Consider the following 17838-nt stretch of genomic DNA (forward strand, 5'->3'; position numbering starts at 1 on the left):
AACACTTCCAGGGATGGTGACTCCACCACCTGGGTGGTCCATTCCAATTTTTAAATAACCCTTTCCATGAAGTTATTTCTCTTAATGTGCAAGATCTTCCAAAGGGCTGTGATAACCCCAAAGAATATCACTTGGTGGTGTTTTGGTGGCTGTGGGTGGTACAAAAGGTATTAACCCTCCCTTTTCTTGCCTGTCTGGTCTGACAATGGAGGCAGGGAGGCATGGAGCCACTACCCTGAGACCCTTTCTCCTCTAGCAGGGCTTGTTCTGCTCTTCCTTTTTTCCCCTGACCTGCCCCTCTTCTGGTGAGTGCTCAGCCAGCCCCAGGACAGCTGGAGGTACCACCAATTATCCATGGCATGGAAAAGAAGCAGAGGCACCCTTGAGCCAAGTGGGGCTGAGGATGATCAGGCAGGACTTTGCTACATAGCAAGGCTGAAGGGAGGAGAGCATGGGCATGTTGGCACAGTGACAGGATGGCTGGCTGCCATCCCCTGCAGTCTGGAAACACGTGGATTTCCAGACTGGATGCTGTGCTAGGCCTGGATGCCTGGCTACTGCCATTACCAGAGGTTTGCCACAACTTCTACCTGTGTCCTCTCTCTTTAGCTTTCACAGTCACAGCCCTTCTAAACTCAAGCTGAAAGTGAAGGCATTTCTGCCCCTAGAACTGCCTAACAACTGCCTCCTGTATTTGCTCCTTGTTTTTTCCTCTCTATCTCACTCTGTTCTCGATATCTTCCTGAAATCAATGTGGGTTATTGATATTTACGTGGCTGACAGAATAATTCTATCCCCTTCACTCAGGTCTTCTCTGCACAGTCTGTATGCCTTATTCTCTTTGTTTCAAGGTCCTATCAGCACTTTCTTTGTTTCAATGCTGCTCTGCTTCATCAGCTAGCAGAGTACAAGTGGGAATTACTAAGTTTCATTTCTAGTTTTCACTCCATGTGTATTCTGATAATAGTAAAATTCTCACAGACTCAGCCTCAGTCCCCTGTTGTGCTTCATAAGGCTTCCAGAGATGCAGAATGGAGCAAATAATATCTCTTTACCATGGCTGCTTCCTGTTATCTTTCTTTTCTCCTGGGTAGGGTAGCAGAAGGAAGTCTCTAAAATACTGAACTAAAAGATAGTATTGGATGACTCAGGAGAAGTGTTACTGAGGGTGTACAAAGGGGTTAAACTAGCAAAAGAAGCAATCTAGACCTATAAAGAATAGATCTTGCTCTAAAACCTTGATTACTTTTCTGATAAAATAACTAAGGTAATGGATGAAGGAAATAAAGGTCATTCAATATATTTGGGTTTATAAAAAGTACTTGAAACAGCTTCTCATGAACTTTTATTCCAAAGAATCAGTTAAACTAGGCTTAAATAAGATATAGAGGGAGAACCAGCTGCAGAACTGTAAACAGAAAGAAACAGTAAACAACAGGCCATCGAGGGAAGAAAATCTAACGGGAGGAACAGACTTAGTCTTAGCAGCCCTTCTATACAAGGATCTGTAAGACAAAACAGAACATTTCCCTGCATACTAAAAAAAAAAGTCTCAACAGGCCTTAAAATTAGAAAGACTGGATGGAAAGGAGAAGTGGGTTTCATGTGGAAAAATGGCAACTGGAAAAAATAGCTAAGAAACACAGAATTGAGGGCGGCAGTTCCAGTGCAGTTGTGGGAGGGAGAAAAAAATTGAAGGGACAGCAGAAGAGATTGGGGGCTCCCTGTTCAGAAATATCCTATTGCAGAGAATAGCTGCTTTGTGCAGAGCAACAGGGAAACAGTCACATAATTCAGTGAAGCCCTGGTACTTGGGCACCAGAAATGATAGAAGAGTCAACAGGAACAATCATAATAGCGGAAAAGTGTGCAAATATTTCAAATGCAGATGTTAGCAATGCTCAGAAGAAAAGCAAAGCCATCAGCAGGTCCATGGGAGTTACAGATGCCAAGAATAGAGAGGAAAAAATGTAGTGACAAGATCTAGCAGGACAACCATAGAGGAAACAGAGGGGTATCTTCATTAGGAAATGGCCCCACATTTCAGCAGTGGCTGTGAGCATTTGGTTTGTTGGAATTGATGCTGACTGTGGCTTAGCATGGGAACAGTTCAGCCAGCCACTGAAAAAAAATGCTCTCTATAAAGGATGGAAAATTTTCCTGAAATATAGAAGACTTCTGGGCAGTGTAACTTGCAGGACTCTGGAATACTTCCTAACAGGAAATTATGAAAGCCAAAATCTTTGAGAGAGTTAAATAAATGTGAATGAAAAAGTACCAGAGAACATAAATGTAAGAGATAATTTTGCACTGATTCCAAAGGAAGATGTATAACCCTGCCCTAGAGCTGGTAGGGAGTGTTCAGAAGTCTCCATTTCACCAAGACTTTTCATAAAACATCTGCAAATATTTGCATAGAAATTTAATCCTGGACCTGGGTAAAGGCAATCACATTCTGACGAAGTGAGGGACAAAGTTTTCATGAGTGGTTTTGGATAGGGAAATAGGGTGGCAAAACAGTCTCCAAATCTCCTTCTGCCTAAGTCAGTTCAGCATAATCTTCCCCTATTCTAACTCTTGAAGATCTCGGATTCATTTCACCCCTATAAACAACGAACAACATGCTTTTTGGCTTTACCTGGACAAAGTAGGGAGCTGAGAGACATTTCCAATACCTTTCTGAGAACAGAATCTTGGTAAGTGTAATGAGCACTTCTAATGATGTTCTCATGTATGTTTTAGCACATGTCTTCAATATGTGGTGAAAAAATAAAATCCTCACACTCAGGAATGCTGAACATTGAAAACTACATCCCTTGTGGTTTTTCAGCATCCACTTCCCATCCACTCCCCTGGGTGACCTGAACAGAAGGATAATTTCTTACCCCTTTGTCCACAGGGACCTTCACATCCATAGAGAGGTAGCCTGTTTCCCCATTGATCATAGCACTTCTCAGCTGCAGAGGTGAACAGGTTTGGTGTTAGTGTCTCCAAGCAGGCCCCAGCAGGAATTAACAGAGCCACTTGTCATTAACACACAGGGGCTGGCAGAAAGAATCACTGTTGGCTCCCTCTCCTCCCCAGCTCTGTCTTGCTTCTTTTAAACAGAAATCCTATTTGCAGTGATCAGAATCCTTGGACAGTCATGTTGATAAGTGATACAGAATAGTAATAGTTTATCCTGAAAGCTTGTTGATATGTCTCTTAGCAAAAATAAAGGATTTGGAATCTATGAAATTGTCAGTCCCACTTACAGACTTCACTGTTTGGCAGCCAGAAATTCATTAGCACAGTGCTTTGAGAAACTGGAAGAGGAGAAAACTGAGAAACCCACTAACTCCCTCAGACTGAATCCAAAGATCTCTGACATTTTAAAAACTGATTTCTAAATTATAGGCTGTATTCAGCACCATTTCTGAGGTGCACAAAAGTGGCTGTTTAGCACAGTAAAGCAAGACTATATGAGAGCAGGGTAGGCAGTGAGAAGACCACTTTATTCAACCCAGGTTCCAAAGGTAAAATGTAATTCTCACAGTGACTCCCAGCCTCTTGCAAGAAAGATCCAGGAAATTTTTACACAAGTACAGAGGCTTTGACTTCAGGTCTAGCCTGCCAGAGCATATCAAGTCTATTGCTTCAGGCTGGATAGAAAAAAAAATAGGTGGGAAGTAACTTACTCATTCACAAATTGTTTCCTTACTTCCAGAGACAGGCCTCCAATCAGGTGCTAGCCAGTCTCAACTGCATTGGCTTTACAAGACCACAGTTTTGTTTATTATGGCTGTTTGATGTGGGTTATTTACAGACCTAGAATATGAAGCTCAAGTTTCCCAAGGCCCACATCTTTGGAATGAAAACACTGACTGGTACTATTAATCTTTTTGGCTAAGAGTGTTTGACCTTCTTCCAGAGCCTCAGCATACTCTCTGTTGTGGTCTGACAGCCTGCAGGACTTACCATGGGTTCTGGGTTGAGAATCATAGAATACCCTGAATTGGAAACAAGGATCATCAAGTCCAACTCCCAGCTCTGCACAGCACATCCCCAGTCACACCGTGTGCCCGAGAGCGGTGCCCAAACGCTCCTTCAGCTCTGGCAGGCTGGTGCTGTGCCCACTGCCCTGGGGAGTTGTTCCAGTGCCCACACATCCTCTGGGGGAAAAACCTTTTTGTAATATCCAACCTAAACCTTCCTGGCACAGCTCCAGGCCATTCCTTCTCGTTCTGTCACTGTCACCACAGAGAGGAGATCAGTGCCTGCCCTTCCTCTCTCAGGGAGGTCTCCCCTCAGCCTCTTCCAGGCTGAACACACCAAGAGACCTCAACCACTCCTTGTATGACTTCCTCTCCAGACCCTTGGCCTTTCTCCTTTTCCTCCTCACACTATGAATATCCCTGTGTTGCTTTACAAGGAAGCCCAAACCCTTGCTGGTACCTGGCTGCAGGTTGCACCACTGTGCATCAGTTGGTGTTTTTCAGACAATTCCAACTTCTCTCTCTTGCATTTCTTTTTGCAGCTGGCTGTATTACACATCATTAGCACTTGGGCATATTTTTCCAGCCTGAATGTGCTGCTTATCAGCATTACAGAGATTATGGATGTGGAGTCTGTCATTGATCTAACACCATAGCTACAAATATGAGTGTTGAAATGTTGCCAGCTTTCTGCTGCAGTGGGTGTATCTTGAGAGCCTCTAGACTTGCTGAAGTCACACTGCAGATATTGCTCACGTCACTGAATGTCTCTGCACCCTCTGTGACTGCAACCTTTCTTTCTTCTGGAAGATGCAGTACAGGGGGACAAAATGGCTTTTGTTTCTCATACTGGTTTCATGATTTTTTGTTCCCTGGATAGTTTTACTCTGATTGCCTATGGACAGAAACCTTACACCTGGTACTGTATTTGCATTCAGGTATCAGTGTCAGTTGGTCAGACAGGAGCCCACTAGCCAAATAAATATGAGAGCAAAGCAGATTTCTTTCATTTCCTGGATTATTTTTTTAATAGCAAACTAGGCAAAGAGGTATAGCTTTAAAAGTGGCTCCAGTGAGAGAGAAAACAGCAATGGGAGTGAAGTCCTGTAAGAGATCAGTGAACCTACAAGAAAGCTGCTGGCAACTTGCATCTTGGTGGTTCCACTGCATGTAAGATCTCTTATTTTTGTCTTGCTTTCGAAATTACATAGTTCTGCTGTGTTCTCTTTCTCAGTTTGCCACTCTTCCACTTCCCAAATTCTCTTGATGCTGCCTTTATACTTGGCCTACACTAGTGGCAGTAGCTACTTTGATCCTATTGCTGCTCTGTTTGTCCTGCCTGTTTAAGTGGATATCCATAAGCATCAAATCCGTTTATCTCAGCAGTCTCCCCTGTGATCCAGAAGCATGTGTCTCACAGCTAATTCTATCTTACTCCAAATTCAGTTCTTACCTTAGTAATTTAAGTATCTGTTGCCTCCTATTTCCTCCTAGTTCTGAGTAAAATAAAGCCAGCCACAGAGGAACCTCTCCCTATTCTCATTTTATCTGGGGTCCTAGATGTGCAAAGCAGCAGTGTGCAGCTGTTAAAGGTGCACGCTGTTTCTTCTTTATCACTTGTTAATAATTTTGCTCAAAAGACATTAGAAAAGGGTTTGGCTTTTTTTTTTTTTTTAATCTTTTCCCCCTGGTCAGTTACTGCTTTCAGTGACTCCATACCTGTGCAGTAAGGTGGTTCCTGGAATTTGTTTTTCCCAAGTCCTTTATCCCCTGTGTTTATTACTAATAGTGACTGCAAGCTTTAATCTCTTGATGAATGTACCTCCTTGTTCCTGATCTTGTTAGTTGAGTGGCTTCAGGTGTATCTCACATACTGTATGTGTGGGTGACATCACAGGGCACTGCCACACTCCTCAACTACTCTGGCTTTATATTAAGCCAGAGTATTAGGTATTTTACACAAAGACTGGCTCCCTGGAGCATCCTCCATAGTGCTTCCTTCCTCCTCCCAGCACTTCTTCTTTGTTCCATGAGAAGGAAAACTCATACTGGGAAGGAAAACAAGCACTTGGTAGGGGAGCTTCATGCTTTGTCCTCTTGTAAACCACCTATCTCTGTTAGTCAGAGCCAGTCAGGCACAGAAAAACAGCAAGAGTGCTCCCCACACCTTCCATACAGGCACACAAAGTAGGAGAAAGAAGGTTCTACAAGAGGCTAAATCCACTTTCTGACACTCACTATTTCATCCTGGTCTTCCCACTCCACTTCTGAAAGATCTACGCTGTTGTAGTTCGGCTTAGGCTTCAGTTTCTTTCCTTCTTTATACTGGCATTTAAAAAAAAATGAAAATAAATAAAAATATTCAAGTAGTAGCTAGGTCACTTCCTAAAGCAAACCTTTAAGAACTGGTGTGTAATTTGAAAAATAGGGGTATCTCATTTCTTCTCTGACTAGGAAGGCAGAATTTGTGTGGAAGGCAGAATTCCTTGGTCCCATGTCACGTATTTGTTTATGCTGGCAGTGAGGGGCTAGGGGGAGTTCCAGTGGGACAGGCTGCTCCAGGAGCATGGGACAGACAGGAAGACAGCTTAATTTACAGGTAAAGGCTATGGCCTCCTTTTCCTAAACAGATCAGAACAAGGCTTTTTTTCCCCTGCAGCTAAGAGTAAATCCCATTAACATTATAATACCAGCAGGAGATCTTTTCTGATGGGAGTCAGGCTTTAACTCCACTCACGGGAGACTTTTCACCTAGAATTAACGAAAGAGAGTTATTCCACTAATCTCTGGGGTCAGGGAGGAGGTGGGAGAGGCCAATTGATGGTGGAAGGGTAAAGCAGTGCCCTTGCTTGGCTTTGCCCTAGAAACATGGTGTGTCCCTTCTCTTCATACACTGAAGTGGCTCCCAGTGCCTGTGGTGGCCCTGGGCAAAGGTGCCTTTCTGAAGACAGGGCCACCATGGGGCCTCACAGCAGCTTTCTCTGCTGGTGAGCACAGTAATGCTTATAGGTGGATTTGTGCTGACCTGCGGGTGTCTGAGACTTAAAATCATCACCTGCCTGGGCATCTCAGCAAGGAGGCCAGCTGGCCCTCCTGCTCCTGGGCACCTGTATGTAAGAGGCTGGTGGCCTTCACAGCTCAAAAACCCCAAAGAAATCAGAAGCAGCCCTGAAAGTCACTGTGTTCAAGTCAGCAAGGCTCTCAGATGCACAGCTCTACGTACCAAAGGCCGGAGGTCTGGGTGTGACAGGATGTAGCCGTTGTTGGTGTTCAGGAAGGCGTAGCCATGGACACCCAGCTGGAGAAAGAGGCATTAGAATAATCAGCCTTTTAACTACAAGCACTGCTGTGTAATGGGTGCTGCTGATACCCTGGCACCCACCAATATTGAGAGATACTTTCCTTTTAAAGGTATTGACCAGCAGAAAATGGAATCCATCCCAAAGTACATATTTGTCTGCTCTGTCTGTGCTTGGATGCACAAAAGGATGTGCAGGTAGGAGGTATGTGTGCACATTCAGAAAAATATGCCCTCCTACAGTCTGATTGTCATCGTGGACAATTAGCACCCAGAGACAGACTGAGCCCTCCAGAGCAGAGATGTGGAAATTGGAAAGTGATGAGGAAATTGGCAGTGGTGAGGAATGTTGTAGTTTTAAAATGCTTTTTAAGGAAAAGCATAATCTAACAAGACCAGACACTGGCTGACCTGATCTGCGAGAGATTTCCAAGAGAGAAGTTATTAAGCTCAAGACCATATATAATGCAAATTCCAGCTACACCCTGAGTTGCTAAAAACCTGCAGGTAGCCTGTGCTTGCCAAAACAAGAGGTGTCTGAAGAACAACAACAATGAATAAAGTCGCTATCCTAAAAAAAACAAAACAAAACAAAAAAACCCCAACAACTTTATTCCTATAGAGACAATCCTGAAGGGAGAGGGAATTGAGGAGGTAAGTAACTTACAATCTGTCTGTGCATTCAGGGAATCAATTCTGTATTTCACACATCCCAGACCAAAATCTTGGACCATCTCTATGTGAAGCATTTTTTTGATAAACACACTTGGCTTAACTCAGTGTGGCAAGAATGAAACCAAGACACTAGATCAGCAAAATTTTTTTTTTTTTTGCCTATTAAAGCTGAAATTTCCCAGCCCAGTAAAAGCACAATCATTAATATATAAGCTCCAGAGGTCTGGAATGCTGGAACTGGTCCTTTTGGAGCCCATATGCCAGGGAATTCAAGTTGAAGACCCTAGGATTCCAAACTGGTCTGAAGTTGGAGGAGTTTCTGAGAAGATGTGTCCTGCTGCTGATATAATAAAATCCAGATTTTTTCTCCTCCTTTCCTGGCACTGCTTAGAGGAAAGAACAGTGACCATCCTTAGCCCAGAATAAAAAACTTATTGTATATCTATCCTTTGAGTGACATGGGGAAAGGGAGATAAAAAGGCATTCTTATACAGAAAATTATCATATAAAACTTGACCCAAACCAGGCAGCTTTGCATGCTGAGTGCGGGCACCCTGACACTCCCAGTTCCAGGGCTGTCTGCAGGATCATTTCCTACAGCTGCCTGTTAATGGTCTGCCCTGCATCCATGGTTGGAAGCACCACAGAAATTCACAGCTTCTGACAGCACTTTCAGTCCTGTGAGTCTTCAGCAATCAGATTTTGGACAACTGCATCACTGGTAGTAGTTGTCTGATAGTTATTTAAGAGAAAACAAAACCTTGAAATGTTGGCTCAAATTGCTGGATTTCATGGTGGTCCTTGGATGTGCGCGCTGTTTCCTGCTGGGCAGCCTGACTGAACAAAGGGTCACTGCCTGGAATTTACAGCAGAAACTAAACCAAACTGTGCATCTCTGGGGGAATTTCCTATGGATGAACATTTTTTTTTTTAAGATACATTGAACAGAGGGATAATGGAAAGTTTTTTGACTAACAGTTCTGGGGAGCAAATACTCTATCCAGGTGTAGCACAAAACGAGTGAGAGCCAACTTTCTGTACACTGCCCTGCCAAGAAACCATCATGCTGATCTGGAGAAAGGAGCCTCTAGGCATGACAGGAGAGTTGGCTCTCCATAATCCATTCAGCCCTCAGCTTTTCTGCTAAGAATATTGACAGTGAAACGAGTGCATTTTTTGCCAGCTGACATGGCAGCTCTTGTCCATTGGGAACTGGATATAAAACTTTAATTCTTCTAATATAGGCTGCCATATCTGAGGGATTTAGGTTGGTGACCATCAGGATTCAAAGGTTCCATGACCTTTTGCCAACCTGCCGGATCACCCTGTCCTTGTGTTGCTGAAGCAGCCTAAAAGCTTGTAGTAGTGAACGATTTCGTATGTGCTATATGGAAACCACACACCACTGCATCCAAACTCTTCCCTTATGCTCATACTTTTTCCTACAGAGCGGAGAAGTGATTTTTCAGTCATGCCCATGGAAGTGTGAGTAGTGACTTTGCTGTGCAAAGGAACCACTTGTATTATCTCAGCCTTACCTTATACCGTGGAGCAAGTTTTAACAACTCCCTCAGTGGTACATCAGAGCCCACCACACCCAGAAGAATGCCATGGGATCGCTTTAACACAAAGGAGAATCCATTTTCAGAAGCAAAACCTGGGTAGTTTTATACCTGAAAACACATTATTGTCTCCCTAGTAGTTTCTCACCCATCCCCTCTAGGCTTGTGTGAAAATGGTTATTTGAAACCAATTAATATACTTCAAAAACTCCATAGAGGCTATTCCAGTGTTTACGGAGAAGAGTGATTCTATACAACACTAGTCAGTATTCTCTACTGTGATTCAGAAGTAACATAAAATCACTGAAAACAAGTTTTGAGGGCAAACCCCTGCATTCAGTATATGTAAATACCAATAAGGTCAAGAAAATAATACAAAACAACATGAATAGGTTGATAAATTCGGCCAGCTAAATCAAATGCCAAATACAAAACTGTTAATCTAGATAAAAGGAAATCCCTTCTCCATGACATTGGGATCTGGTTGTTAAATAAGCACCTGGAGAGCACTGTGGAAAAATACACACAGGCTCCCACTACAGTGCTGTGCTAATGCAGGCTACAGCCAGCCCCAGGTGGAGAAGGCAGACAATCACTTGTAGGACCTGGATGAAGAGTTTATCCCTAGTCCCAGCAATGCTAAGGTACCATTCTCCATTTTAAAAGGATGCTGAGAAATTAGAAATGCTACAGAAAAGAATGTCTGAAGGGTTTCAAACCCCAGAGGAATTGCCCTTATCAAATCATCAAAATAATTCAATATTTTTAATCTTATCAAGATAGGTTTGATTTTATGGCAGTGTAGAAGATGCTTCCCATGAAAACTTACTAAAGGGTATAGGCTTTTTGATCTGAGGAAGCCATTATGACAGGAAGGTGAGGTCAGACAAATTAAAAGCAGAATTTAGACACCAGTTTTTCACAAAGAATTAAAAAACACAATGGAGAGAGCTTGGGCTGGATGCCTTTCTTCAACGATTGGCTTTTGCCAAAACCAGGGTATTTGGCTCATCTATGTGAGATGTAAAGGTCTGCAATAAAATGCAGACTGGACAAGGTGATGATGTCTTCCAGCCTGAAATTTCAGTGTCTGTGAACTAGGCTTGGTTTGAAAATGGAAGGGATAAAACAAGAAGGGGTATTTTAAAGAAATGACAGACTATCATTCTAACAGATAAATTATCACCCATCTACCGTGCTGCCTTCCCTAATGCTGCATGTTTCTTCAGAGGCCCTTTGGCTTTAGAGCCCCGCAAAGTTCCGCTGCCTCCTGTCCCCAGAGGAGCAGGGAGCCCACACCTCACTCACCGTCTCGTTCTTCTTGCTGAACACCGGCATGGCCACCGTCGTCATGAGCAGCAGGCTCTGAGCCTGCGACGCAAAGAGCTGCCACAGAACAACGGGAGGGGTGTCAGCACGTGCAGCGCCCCAGGGACTGCAGGTTCCCAAGGACCCCAGGTGTGGGCTGCAGTTGGTCACCTCCTTGCCCCCCACGCTTCTAGGGAAACAGATGGCAACACTTTTAAATACTCTGTGGCCAAGAGGACCATGGGATGGATTCTTGCTCATGTGGGGTGATAAGGATGGGATGAAAGCCAGTGAAATGCATTGAAGACTTGTTTTAATGAAGTGACAGGAGCCTGAAGAAGAGGTGGCACAATTTATACCCACCACTCCTTATGAATGTAGACATCAACACTTATACAATGAGTGCAAAAACCACCAACACAAGCAGCACGGAACGGAGAAAAGCAACACAAATATGAACAAAATCACGAAAAAGGTATCATCTATACAGCAAACATATGAATACCACAAATGAAAAGCACCACAGACAAATATTTAAATGTCACAAATACACACAAAGCCTACTTATGTACACTTGTTACTCAACCATCTAAGCTCAGGAAAAAGGGACAAAGTAATGATCCAAACAGATACACCATAGTGAGCTATCTCTGTGAGGGATACAGGACATGCATGTGCCATGGGATAAGAGATGTTCCCAATTCAACAGAGGACAGATGCTCTAAAAGCACACGAGAGGAGGTAAAACAGGCAAGTCATATGCAAAGGAGTCTTCCAAATATACCTAGCTATCAAAGATTCTAATCGTTTGCTGTCAGTAACATCACTCCTTCCATCTCTTGTTTGATGTGAGTAGCAAGGCAAGAAATGACCTCCTATCCCTATTACAGAGCATGCTGGGACATAAAGGAGCAAGTCAGCAATCTAGTCACTTGATGGAGATTTGGACTTAGTATCTTGAGTTACTTCTCTGGATGATTTTTCTGTGGAATGGTCCCATTTACAGCAGCACTCACTAACACACAGCAAGTAAACTTCTCTTGCACTTGACACGTGGAAAAAGAGATCAGGTGAATTAAGCTACTGCACAACACAGACAGCCCTACCTACTCTGAACCAACAGCACAGCTCTCCAGTACATCCAGCATTTCCTCTCCTCTCCTTGCCAGTGCAAGAGGACTCCTAGTGCTGCAGCCCCCACCCCCTCCAGATGTACAGGCCAGCTGTGGGTGTGAAGACTGGCACTGGCACACTGACTGGCACAAGGGAAACAGCACATGCACAAAACACAGGGCACAGTTACCTCCTCAGACTGTGGCAGCTGGTGAAAGACATGGATGAACACACAAATGAATGCATGAATGGAGGAACGAATCAAAGACAGGAGAGGTTGGGACAGAGGAAGAGAATGGCAAGACAAGAGACAAGAAACAAGATGCAGAAAAAAATGTGCAGCAAATAAATGTCTGTGACTACCTTGGGAAGTGTGACTCTATACACCAGTGCCAGAGGTGGCAAGTCTAATGATAAAATAAGTTTCCTGGGTAATTAGCTGCATTTCTGGAGGCTTTGATTAATACACTTAAGTACCATGTCCCAGCCCTTGTTTGGCACAGCTCCTGCAGCAGAAGATACCCCCATGTCACCCTCACAGAGCCAAATGTCTTCCCACAGGGCAGGCCTGAGCCAAAGCAGGGGGCATTGGGCGTGTTGACTGTCTGCTCTTTTGCAGTGTGTCCTTTGCCCACAGGGCTGGGCTCAGGACCACTGTGGTGAGTTAGGTCTTGCTAGTTTAAGGAAGGAAAGAGTGAGCCTGCTGCCTCAGCTGGAATCTCTGAGTAACAATTTGCAGTTAGCTACTAGGCTAACTTTTGTGTGAATAATCCTTCAGAAGGCAACTTGCTTGCACAGAAGCACATCTTGGGTGATGTTTTGCCTGTGTGATTAGTCCTGGGCACCCGAGTGACTGCAGATTCACGTCTGAGTCTGCATACACACCTTAGTTCCAGAAGCAAGCAGAAAAGAAATATTGTCTGTCTCAGTAGAGCCAGAGACCAGTAATTTAATCAACCAGCTCCTGGCTTGTTTTACCTAAATTCCAGGACTTTATTTGGGTTTTGACTCGTGCTCGAGGTCCTTACCGCGCTGTCCATGTAGGCTTCAGTCCAGATGATATCGTGGTCGTGGTTGATGACCATGGGCCGGCTGAGCACGTGCAGGTATTCCATGACATTCTCCTGGACATCTGCCAGCGTGGAGATTTGAGTGTAGTAGCCTTCATGGAGAAACAGAGGTGTGAGTCACTCTGCTGACACATCTCCCCTATTTCTAAATGAATGCAAAGCTAAAAAACTGAATGTCAAAGACTGAACGTATCTACCCAGGTTGGCAATCTGCTCTTTGTAAAACGGGCCTAGACATGCCTCATATCCAGAAGCATCTGTGGAAATCTAGAGTTTTGAAGCAGTGGTTCTATTCTTCTAAAATGCTGGAGCAATATGCAAGATGAGATTTGTGCAAAGCAGATGCAAAATACTGCTTTGGGTCTAGGGAAAAACCTTCCTCTAATCAGACTGCCTTTAGTCTGTAAAGCCAAACATATGCAAGCAAAGGTTTCCACCAGGCTTCCCACTTGCCCTGCCCTATTTTATATTAAGATCAAATTCTCACTTCTTCTAGATTTTATCTAGCACTCTTCAGTCTGCCTAGTTTTACATCCAAGGATGGCAACTACTTCCATCTACGCCCATTGGAAGCAGAATAAAAAGTGCAAATTACTTATTTCCAAAGCTTTGTCCTTGCAGCTGGACCCACAGCACTCTAAAACTACAACAAGGAGTACGGGGAAGGATGTTCTCAAGTTACCAAAACGTCCTCAGAAGTACTGCTAACTAGTACTGCGCTAACACAGAGTAATGTCATAAGGATTCTTGTGTCCTGCTTCTCACCACAGGCACTGGTTGTACTTGGTATAGGATAGAATAAGTCAGATAGATGGAAAACTTTCCAATCACCAGGAAAGCACTTCCATGTGAAAGGGTTCATGTTCTGATAAGCTTTGCGATGTGAAAACAGATTTAGTGTGCTCGAAAACAAGGACCAAAAGAGTTATATGAAACATTGAAACAGAAAAACCAAAATCAGGGAGCCCTCTGCACAGCTCAAATCTGGTAAATGAGAATGCAAGTGCAAAGAGCACATTTTTGTTACCTGGTTATTCAGAAGAATGCATTCTGACATTTCAACCAACAGTACCATGAATTCTCTGTCACTGATCTCCTGGCTGAATACAGAATCTGAAACCCAGGGGTTTGCTTCATTTAACAAAACATAAAAATATTATGCGTAATTCATAGCACTAATTAGATGAATGCTTGAGCCCTGAGAATCCCCAGCTCACAGACATTCTACAGGCCAGGAATTCTCCTGTCAGCTGTTCTCAGCAGCAAATGTTCTCATGCATTTCATGCTCTGCTGGAACCACTACTTGGGCTGGAAAAGTTTGTACCTGAAGCTGGGTAGCTTCAGTTTTCCCTTCCTTTCCCTGTTTATACAGGACACTGATGTAACTAGCATCGCTGTCTCCAGAAGCCAGGTGATGCCCAAACATGGATGGCTTTTTTTCCCTTTCTTCCTTTACTCTTGCAGACTCTGACAGGGCTAACTTGACTTTTTAACTGGCCCCAAATGCATAGAGGTGACTCACCTACTGTGGATGGATTTTCTCATTCACTTAATTTCATGCCAGTTAGAGAGAATAGTGGGTTTTGGGTGGGATTAACAAGCTATTTTGGTACCTCAGTGAAAATCACTTACACACAAAGATTTTGGCCATGATACAGGGGTTAACCTGCAGACCCTGTGAAGATTGCTGTAAAATCTTTAAAGCAGCAATGTTTGTTTTATGTCTCAGCCAAAATATCTCAGGCTCTCTAAGAGAGCTTTGACAGATGGTCAAAAGCCAGCAACTGGGACACAATGAGCACAGGGGACTTAGGTGGACTACAGCCAGAGTGAATCTTGGTCATGGTGTCCCTTGGCACGGTGACAGGAAAATGCGGTGGCTCAGCACGGAGGACTTGTGTTACTTGGACACAGGCACACTTCATGTGGGCCAGCAGGGTCTGCTTTTTCCTTAGGTTGTCTTCCAAGCAAGGGCTTGTGGGCCCCAGCAGTGGTGGGTAAGCCTTGGAGGGGTGCAGGGAGATTGGGCACCATTCCCACACAGCACCTTTGTTGTTGCAGGCGATCCATTTCACGTTTGGGGCAAAAGTGACCTCCCGTCCAATGAGGTACGTGAACACCCGGACCTAGGAGCACAAACAGACAGGAGAATGAGGCTGAAATGTGCTACCAAATCCAAATGGCTGAAGTTTGGCATGCCCTTGTCCACTGGTGTGAACGTGGTGAGAGCAGTAGCTCTGCCTTCACACAGAGACGGGAGCCTCTCGCGCCATTTGTTTCCTGTTTTGTGGCCTGGAACTTAATTTCCAATTACAATAAGCCCAGAAAGCCAAGTTAGCGCCCAGGATCATCTGAATAACAAAGCAAAAGTGCAAATTCAGTTTGATTTTATGATAGCAGCTCTGCCAGGCATTCAGCAACCACATGCAGAGAGGTTTATAGCTCCCAGGAGTCCTTTACCCAGGGGAACAGCTGGCCACATGAAACATTTAGAGAGAGCTTTACCATTTCTCTTGCATTTGACCGCCAACAAAAGAGCCAATCCTGAAATAAAACTGTTTTAACAGCCCCCTGCTCTGTTCTCTCAGTAGGCTGCTTCTCTTCCTTTATGCATTGCTGCCAGCTGGGATGAGGTAAACAAATAAATCAGGAGGGTTTAGGATGAGCAGTGGTCTATTACATTTTCACAGCCAGCTCTGCTAGTGCAAGCCTGTAATCAGACATCAGAGTAAAAAGGGCTGGAAGGCACCTAGAGAGGCTGTTTGGACCATTCCCCTGGCCACCATAAGAACTCTGAATAACCAAACCCTTCCTGAACAGGACCAGTTACAAACAGTCCTATGAATTAAAACTATTAGCAAAAGTTGTTTTTTAATTTTGAAATACTCAATTCAGTCTTTATAATCTTATCAGGAGAACATTTAGATTGCCCACACCTTTAGAAAACAAAGTGTATGAAAAGGAAAAGCTTCCCTGACCTAAAGATATGCATTTGTAATCCTCTCACCTCAGAAATCACCACAGCAGGCTCCTGCCTGGCTGTTTCATTTGCATTTACAGTCAGGTGCCCATGGGTATTCAGGTACTGGAATATGTGAATGCTCAGCTTTGCCTGATATCCTGGCTCATGCTCTTCTACTCCCAGCACAGCAAAACAGCATCTTTCCCCTCCCTTTCTATTTATCTATTTATTTCCCAGACAAACCTTCCGATCAGGCCAGTTGTATTTTTCAAACACAGCTTCATAATCCTCCACGGCTCCATCAGTGATCAGCATGATGGCTTGGTTACACAAACCTCCTTGGCCAGCATCTCTGAACTAAAACAGAGAGGGAGAGCACTGCTTATCCCACCACAGGTTGTTTTTAAGGAACTGCACTCTATTTATTCACGGTGAGCCTGACTTCTACTTGCAAACCTCACACTGCTCAGAAAGAGGATTGTGTTTGCATGCTGCATATAGATTTTTTTATTTATACAGCCCTGCCTGGCACATGCAGACACAGGAGGCTTTGCAGAAGTAAAATAATGAGGAGAAAATAAGTGCTGTGGAGGAAGGGTGCGATTCCCTGCTGCTTCACATCTTGCACAGTCGCATTGGTTTATGCAAAACAATGATAGATTGACCATAAACATGGCAATTCTGATTTGACAGCAGTAACTGTCACTTTTTATGGCAGAAAATGTGAGAGGAGTGGGAAATCAGACTCATTATTTCAGGGTGAATCCATCAATCTGCCAAGGAATAGCAAAGAAGGGCAGGAGCATATGAAGAAAGAAGGCTACTGACATCAGAGCTGGGAAAGGTTATGGATGTGCCAGATAGAGAGGGCATACACTGACATGACAGATGACCTGTTATTTATGCATAAGAGATATTTAAGGCAGAGCAGAAGTGCATCAGGACCCTGGTACAAACACTGATGTGCTCCCAAGGGCACCTGCAGAGGTGTTGGACAGATGAGCTCCTACAAGACCCCGCCTGTCCAGCCAGAGAGAAGCAGCCTTGGAAAGCTGCTTGTCTCCTGCTCTGTGTGCTTCCCACGGCCTCAGGTACCTCCTCTAGAGAACTGAGGGCCTCATGCAGCACCAACACAGTGCTAAAGCCAGCAGCAGAGGTAGCTGAGGACATCCCAGGGACAAAACTGAGCAGCCACTTCACTGCAGCTGCCAGCTCAGTGGCACTCCGTGCTTCTCCTTGTCCTGCCTCTCACTGCTGCTGTGCTGTGAGCAAGGAAAAGTCTGACCAACAGAGGGTACAGAGACTGATGCAGAGCAAAAAAATTATGGAAGGAGAGACAACAGCTCTCCTGCTAACAAAGATTAATGAGAAGCAATAGCATGAGATGTGGAAGATACAGGAGACCAACTGAAGGGTGATGAAGGTTACATCAAACAGCAGCAATCTTAAACTGGAGAGGATAGTTATATCTTATGAGAAAAAAAGGTATCCAAGTGGCACAATTAATTGCATAAAATGAAATCCCTGGACGGGAGAACAAGAGCACAGGCCATGAACTGGGAGTTTTCAGGTGTTTTAGGGTTCAATTCCCAACTCCTTTCATGTTTGATAATGCTGTTATGACCAACAAATGCCTTTACCAATGTGGCTGGTCCTGTGGTTCCACGGCAGATTAACATTCATGATCATGAACACCTCAAAGCCAGTTCCAAGCCCAGATTTCCCCAGCAATTTCACCACTCCTACAATTACATTGCAATTATGAAACTACCAGGCTCAGTGCTAATGCCACCGTAAAATCCCCTTCTGCCACCATCTGTGTTATCAGTCCTGCCTCCTCCACCTTCACACACTACCTGTAACTACACTGCAGGA

The 17838-nt window shown here is 44.2% G+C and overlaps 1 protein-coding gene across 2 annotated transcripts in view; it reads right to left on the reverse strand.

Annotated features, from left to right (window-relative positions):
• Positions 1-17838, reverse strand: part of CACNA2D4 (calcium voltage-gated channel auxiliary subunit alpha2delta 4) — a 124966-nt gene that overhangs the window by 79485 nt on the left and 27643 nt on the right. For both annotated transcript variants that reach the window (XM_085568506.1, XM_085568505.1), the window contains exons 11-18: positions 16207-16320; positions 15049-15127; positions 12959-13092; positions 10818-10895; positions 9486-9566; positions 7198-7272; positions 6213-6299; positions 2886-2957 (exon numbers count right to left, since the gene is read on the reverse strand). In XM_085568506.1, coding sequence (XP_085424632.1) covers positions 2886-2957; positions 6213-6299; positions 7198-7272; positions 9486-9566; positions 10818-10895; positions 12959-13092; positions 15049-15127; positions 16207-16320 — 720 coding nt within the window. The remainder of the gene's footprint in view (positions 1-2885; positions 2958-6212; positions 6300-7197; positions 7273-9485; positions 9567-10817; positions 10896-12958; positions 13093-15048; positions 15128-16206; positions 16321-17838) is intronic.

This window comes from Lonchura striata, chromosome 1A (genome assembly GCF_050655825.1).
Source record: "Lonchura striata isolate lonStrDom1 chromosome 1A, ASM5065582v1, whole genome shotgun sequence".
In the NCBI taxonomy this organism is placed as follows: domain Eukaryota; kingdom Metazoa; phylum Chordata; class Aves; order Passeriformes; family Estrildidae; genus Lonchura; species Lonchura striata.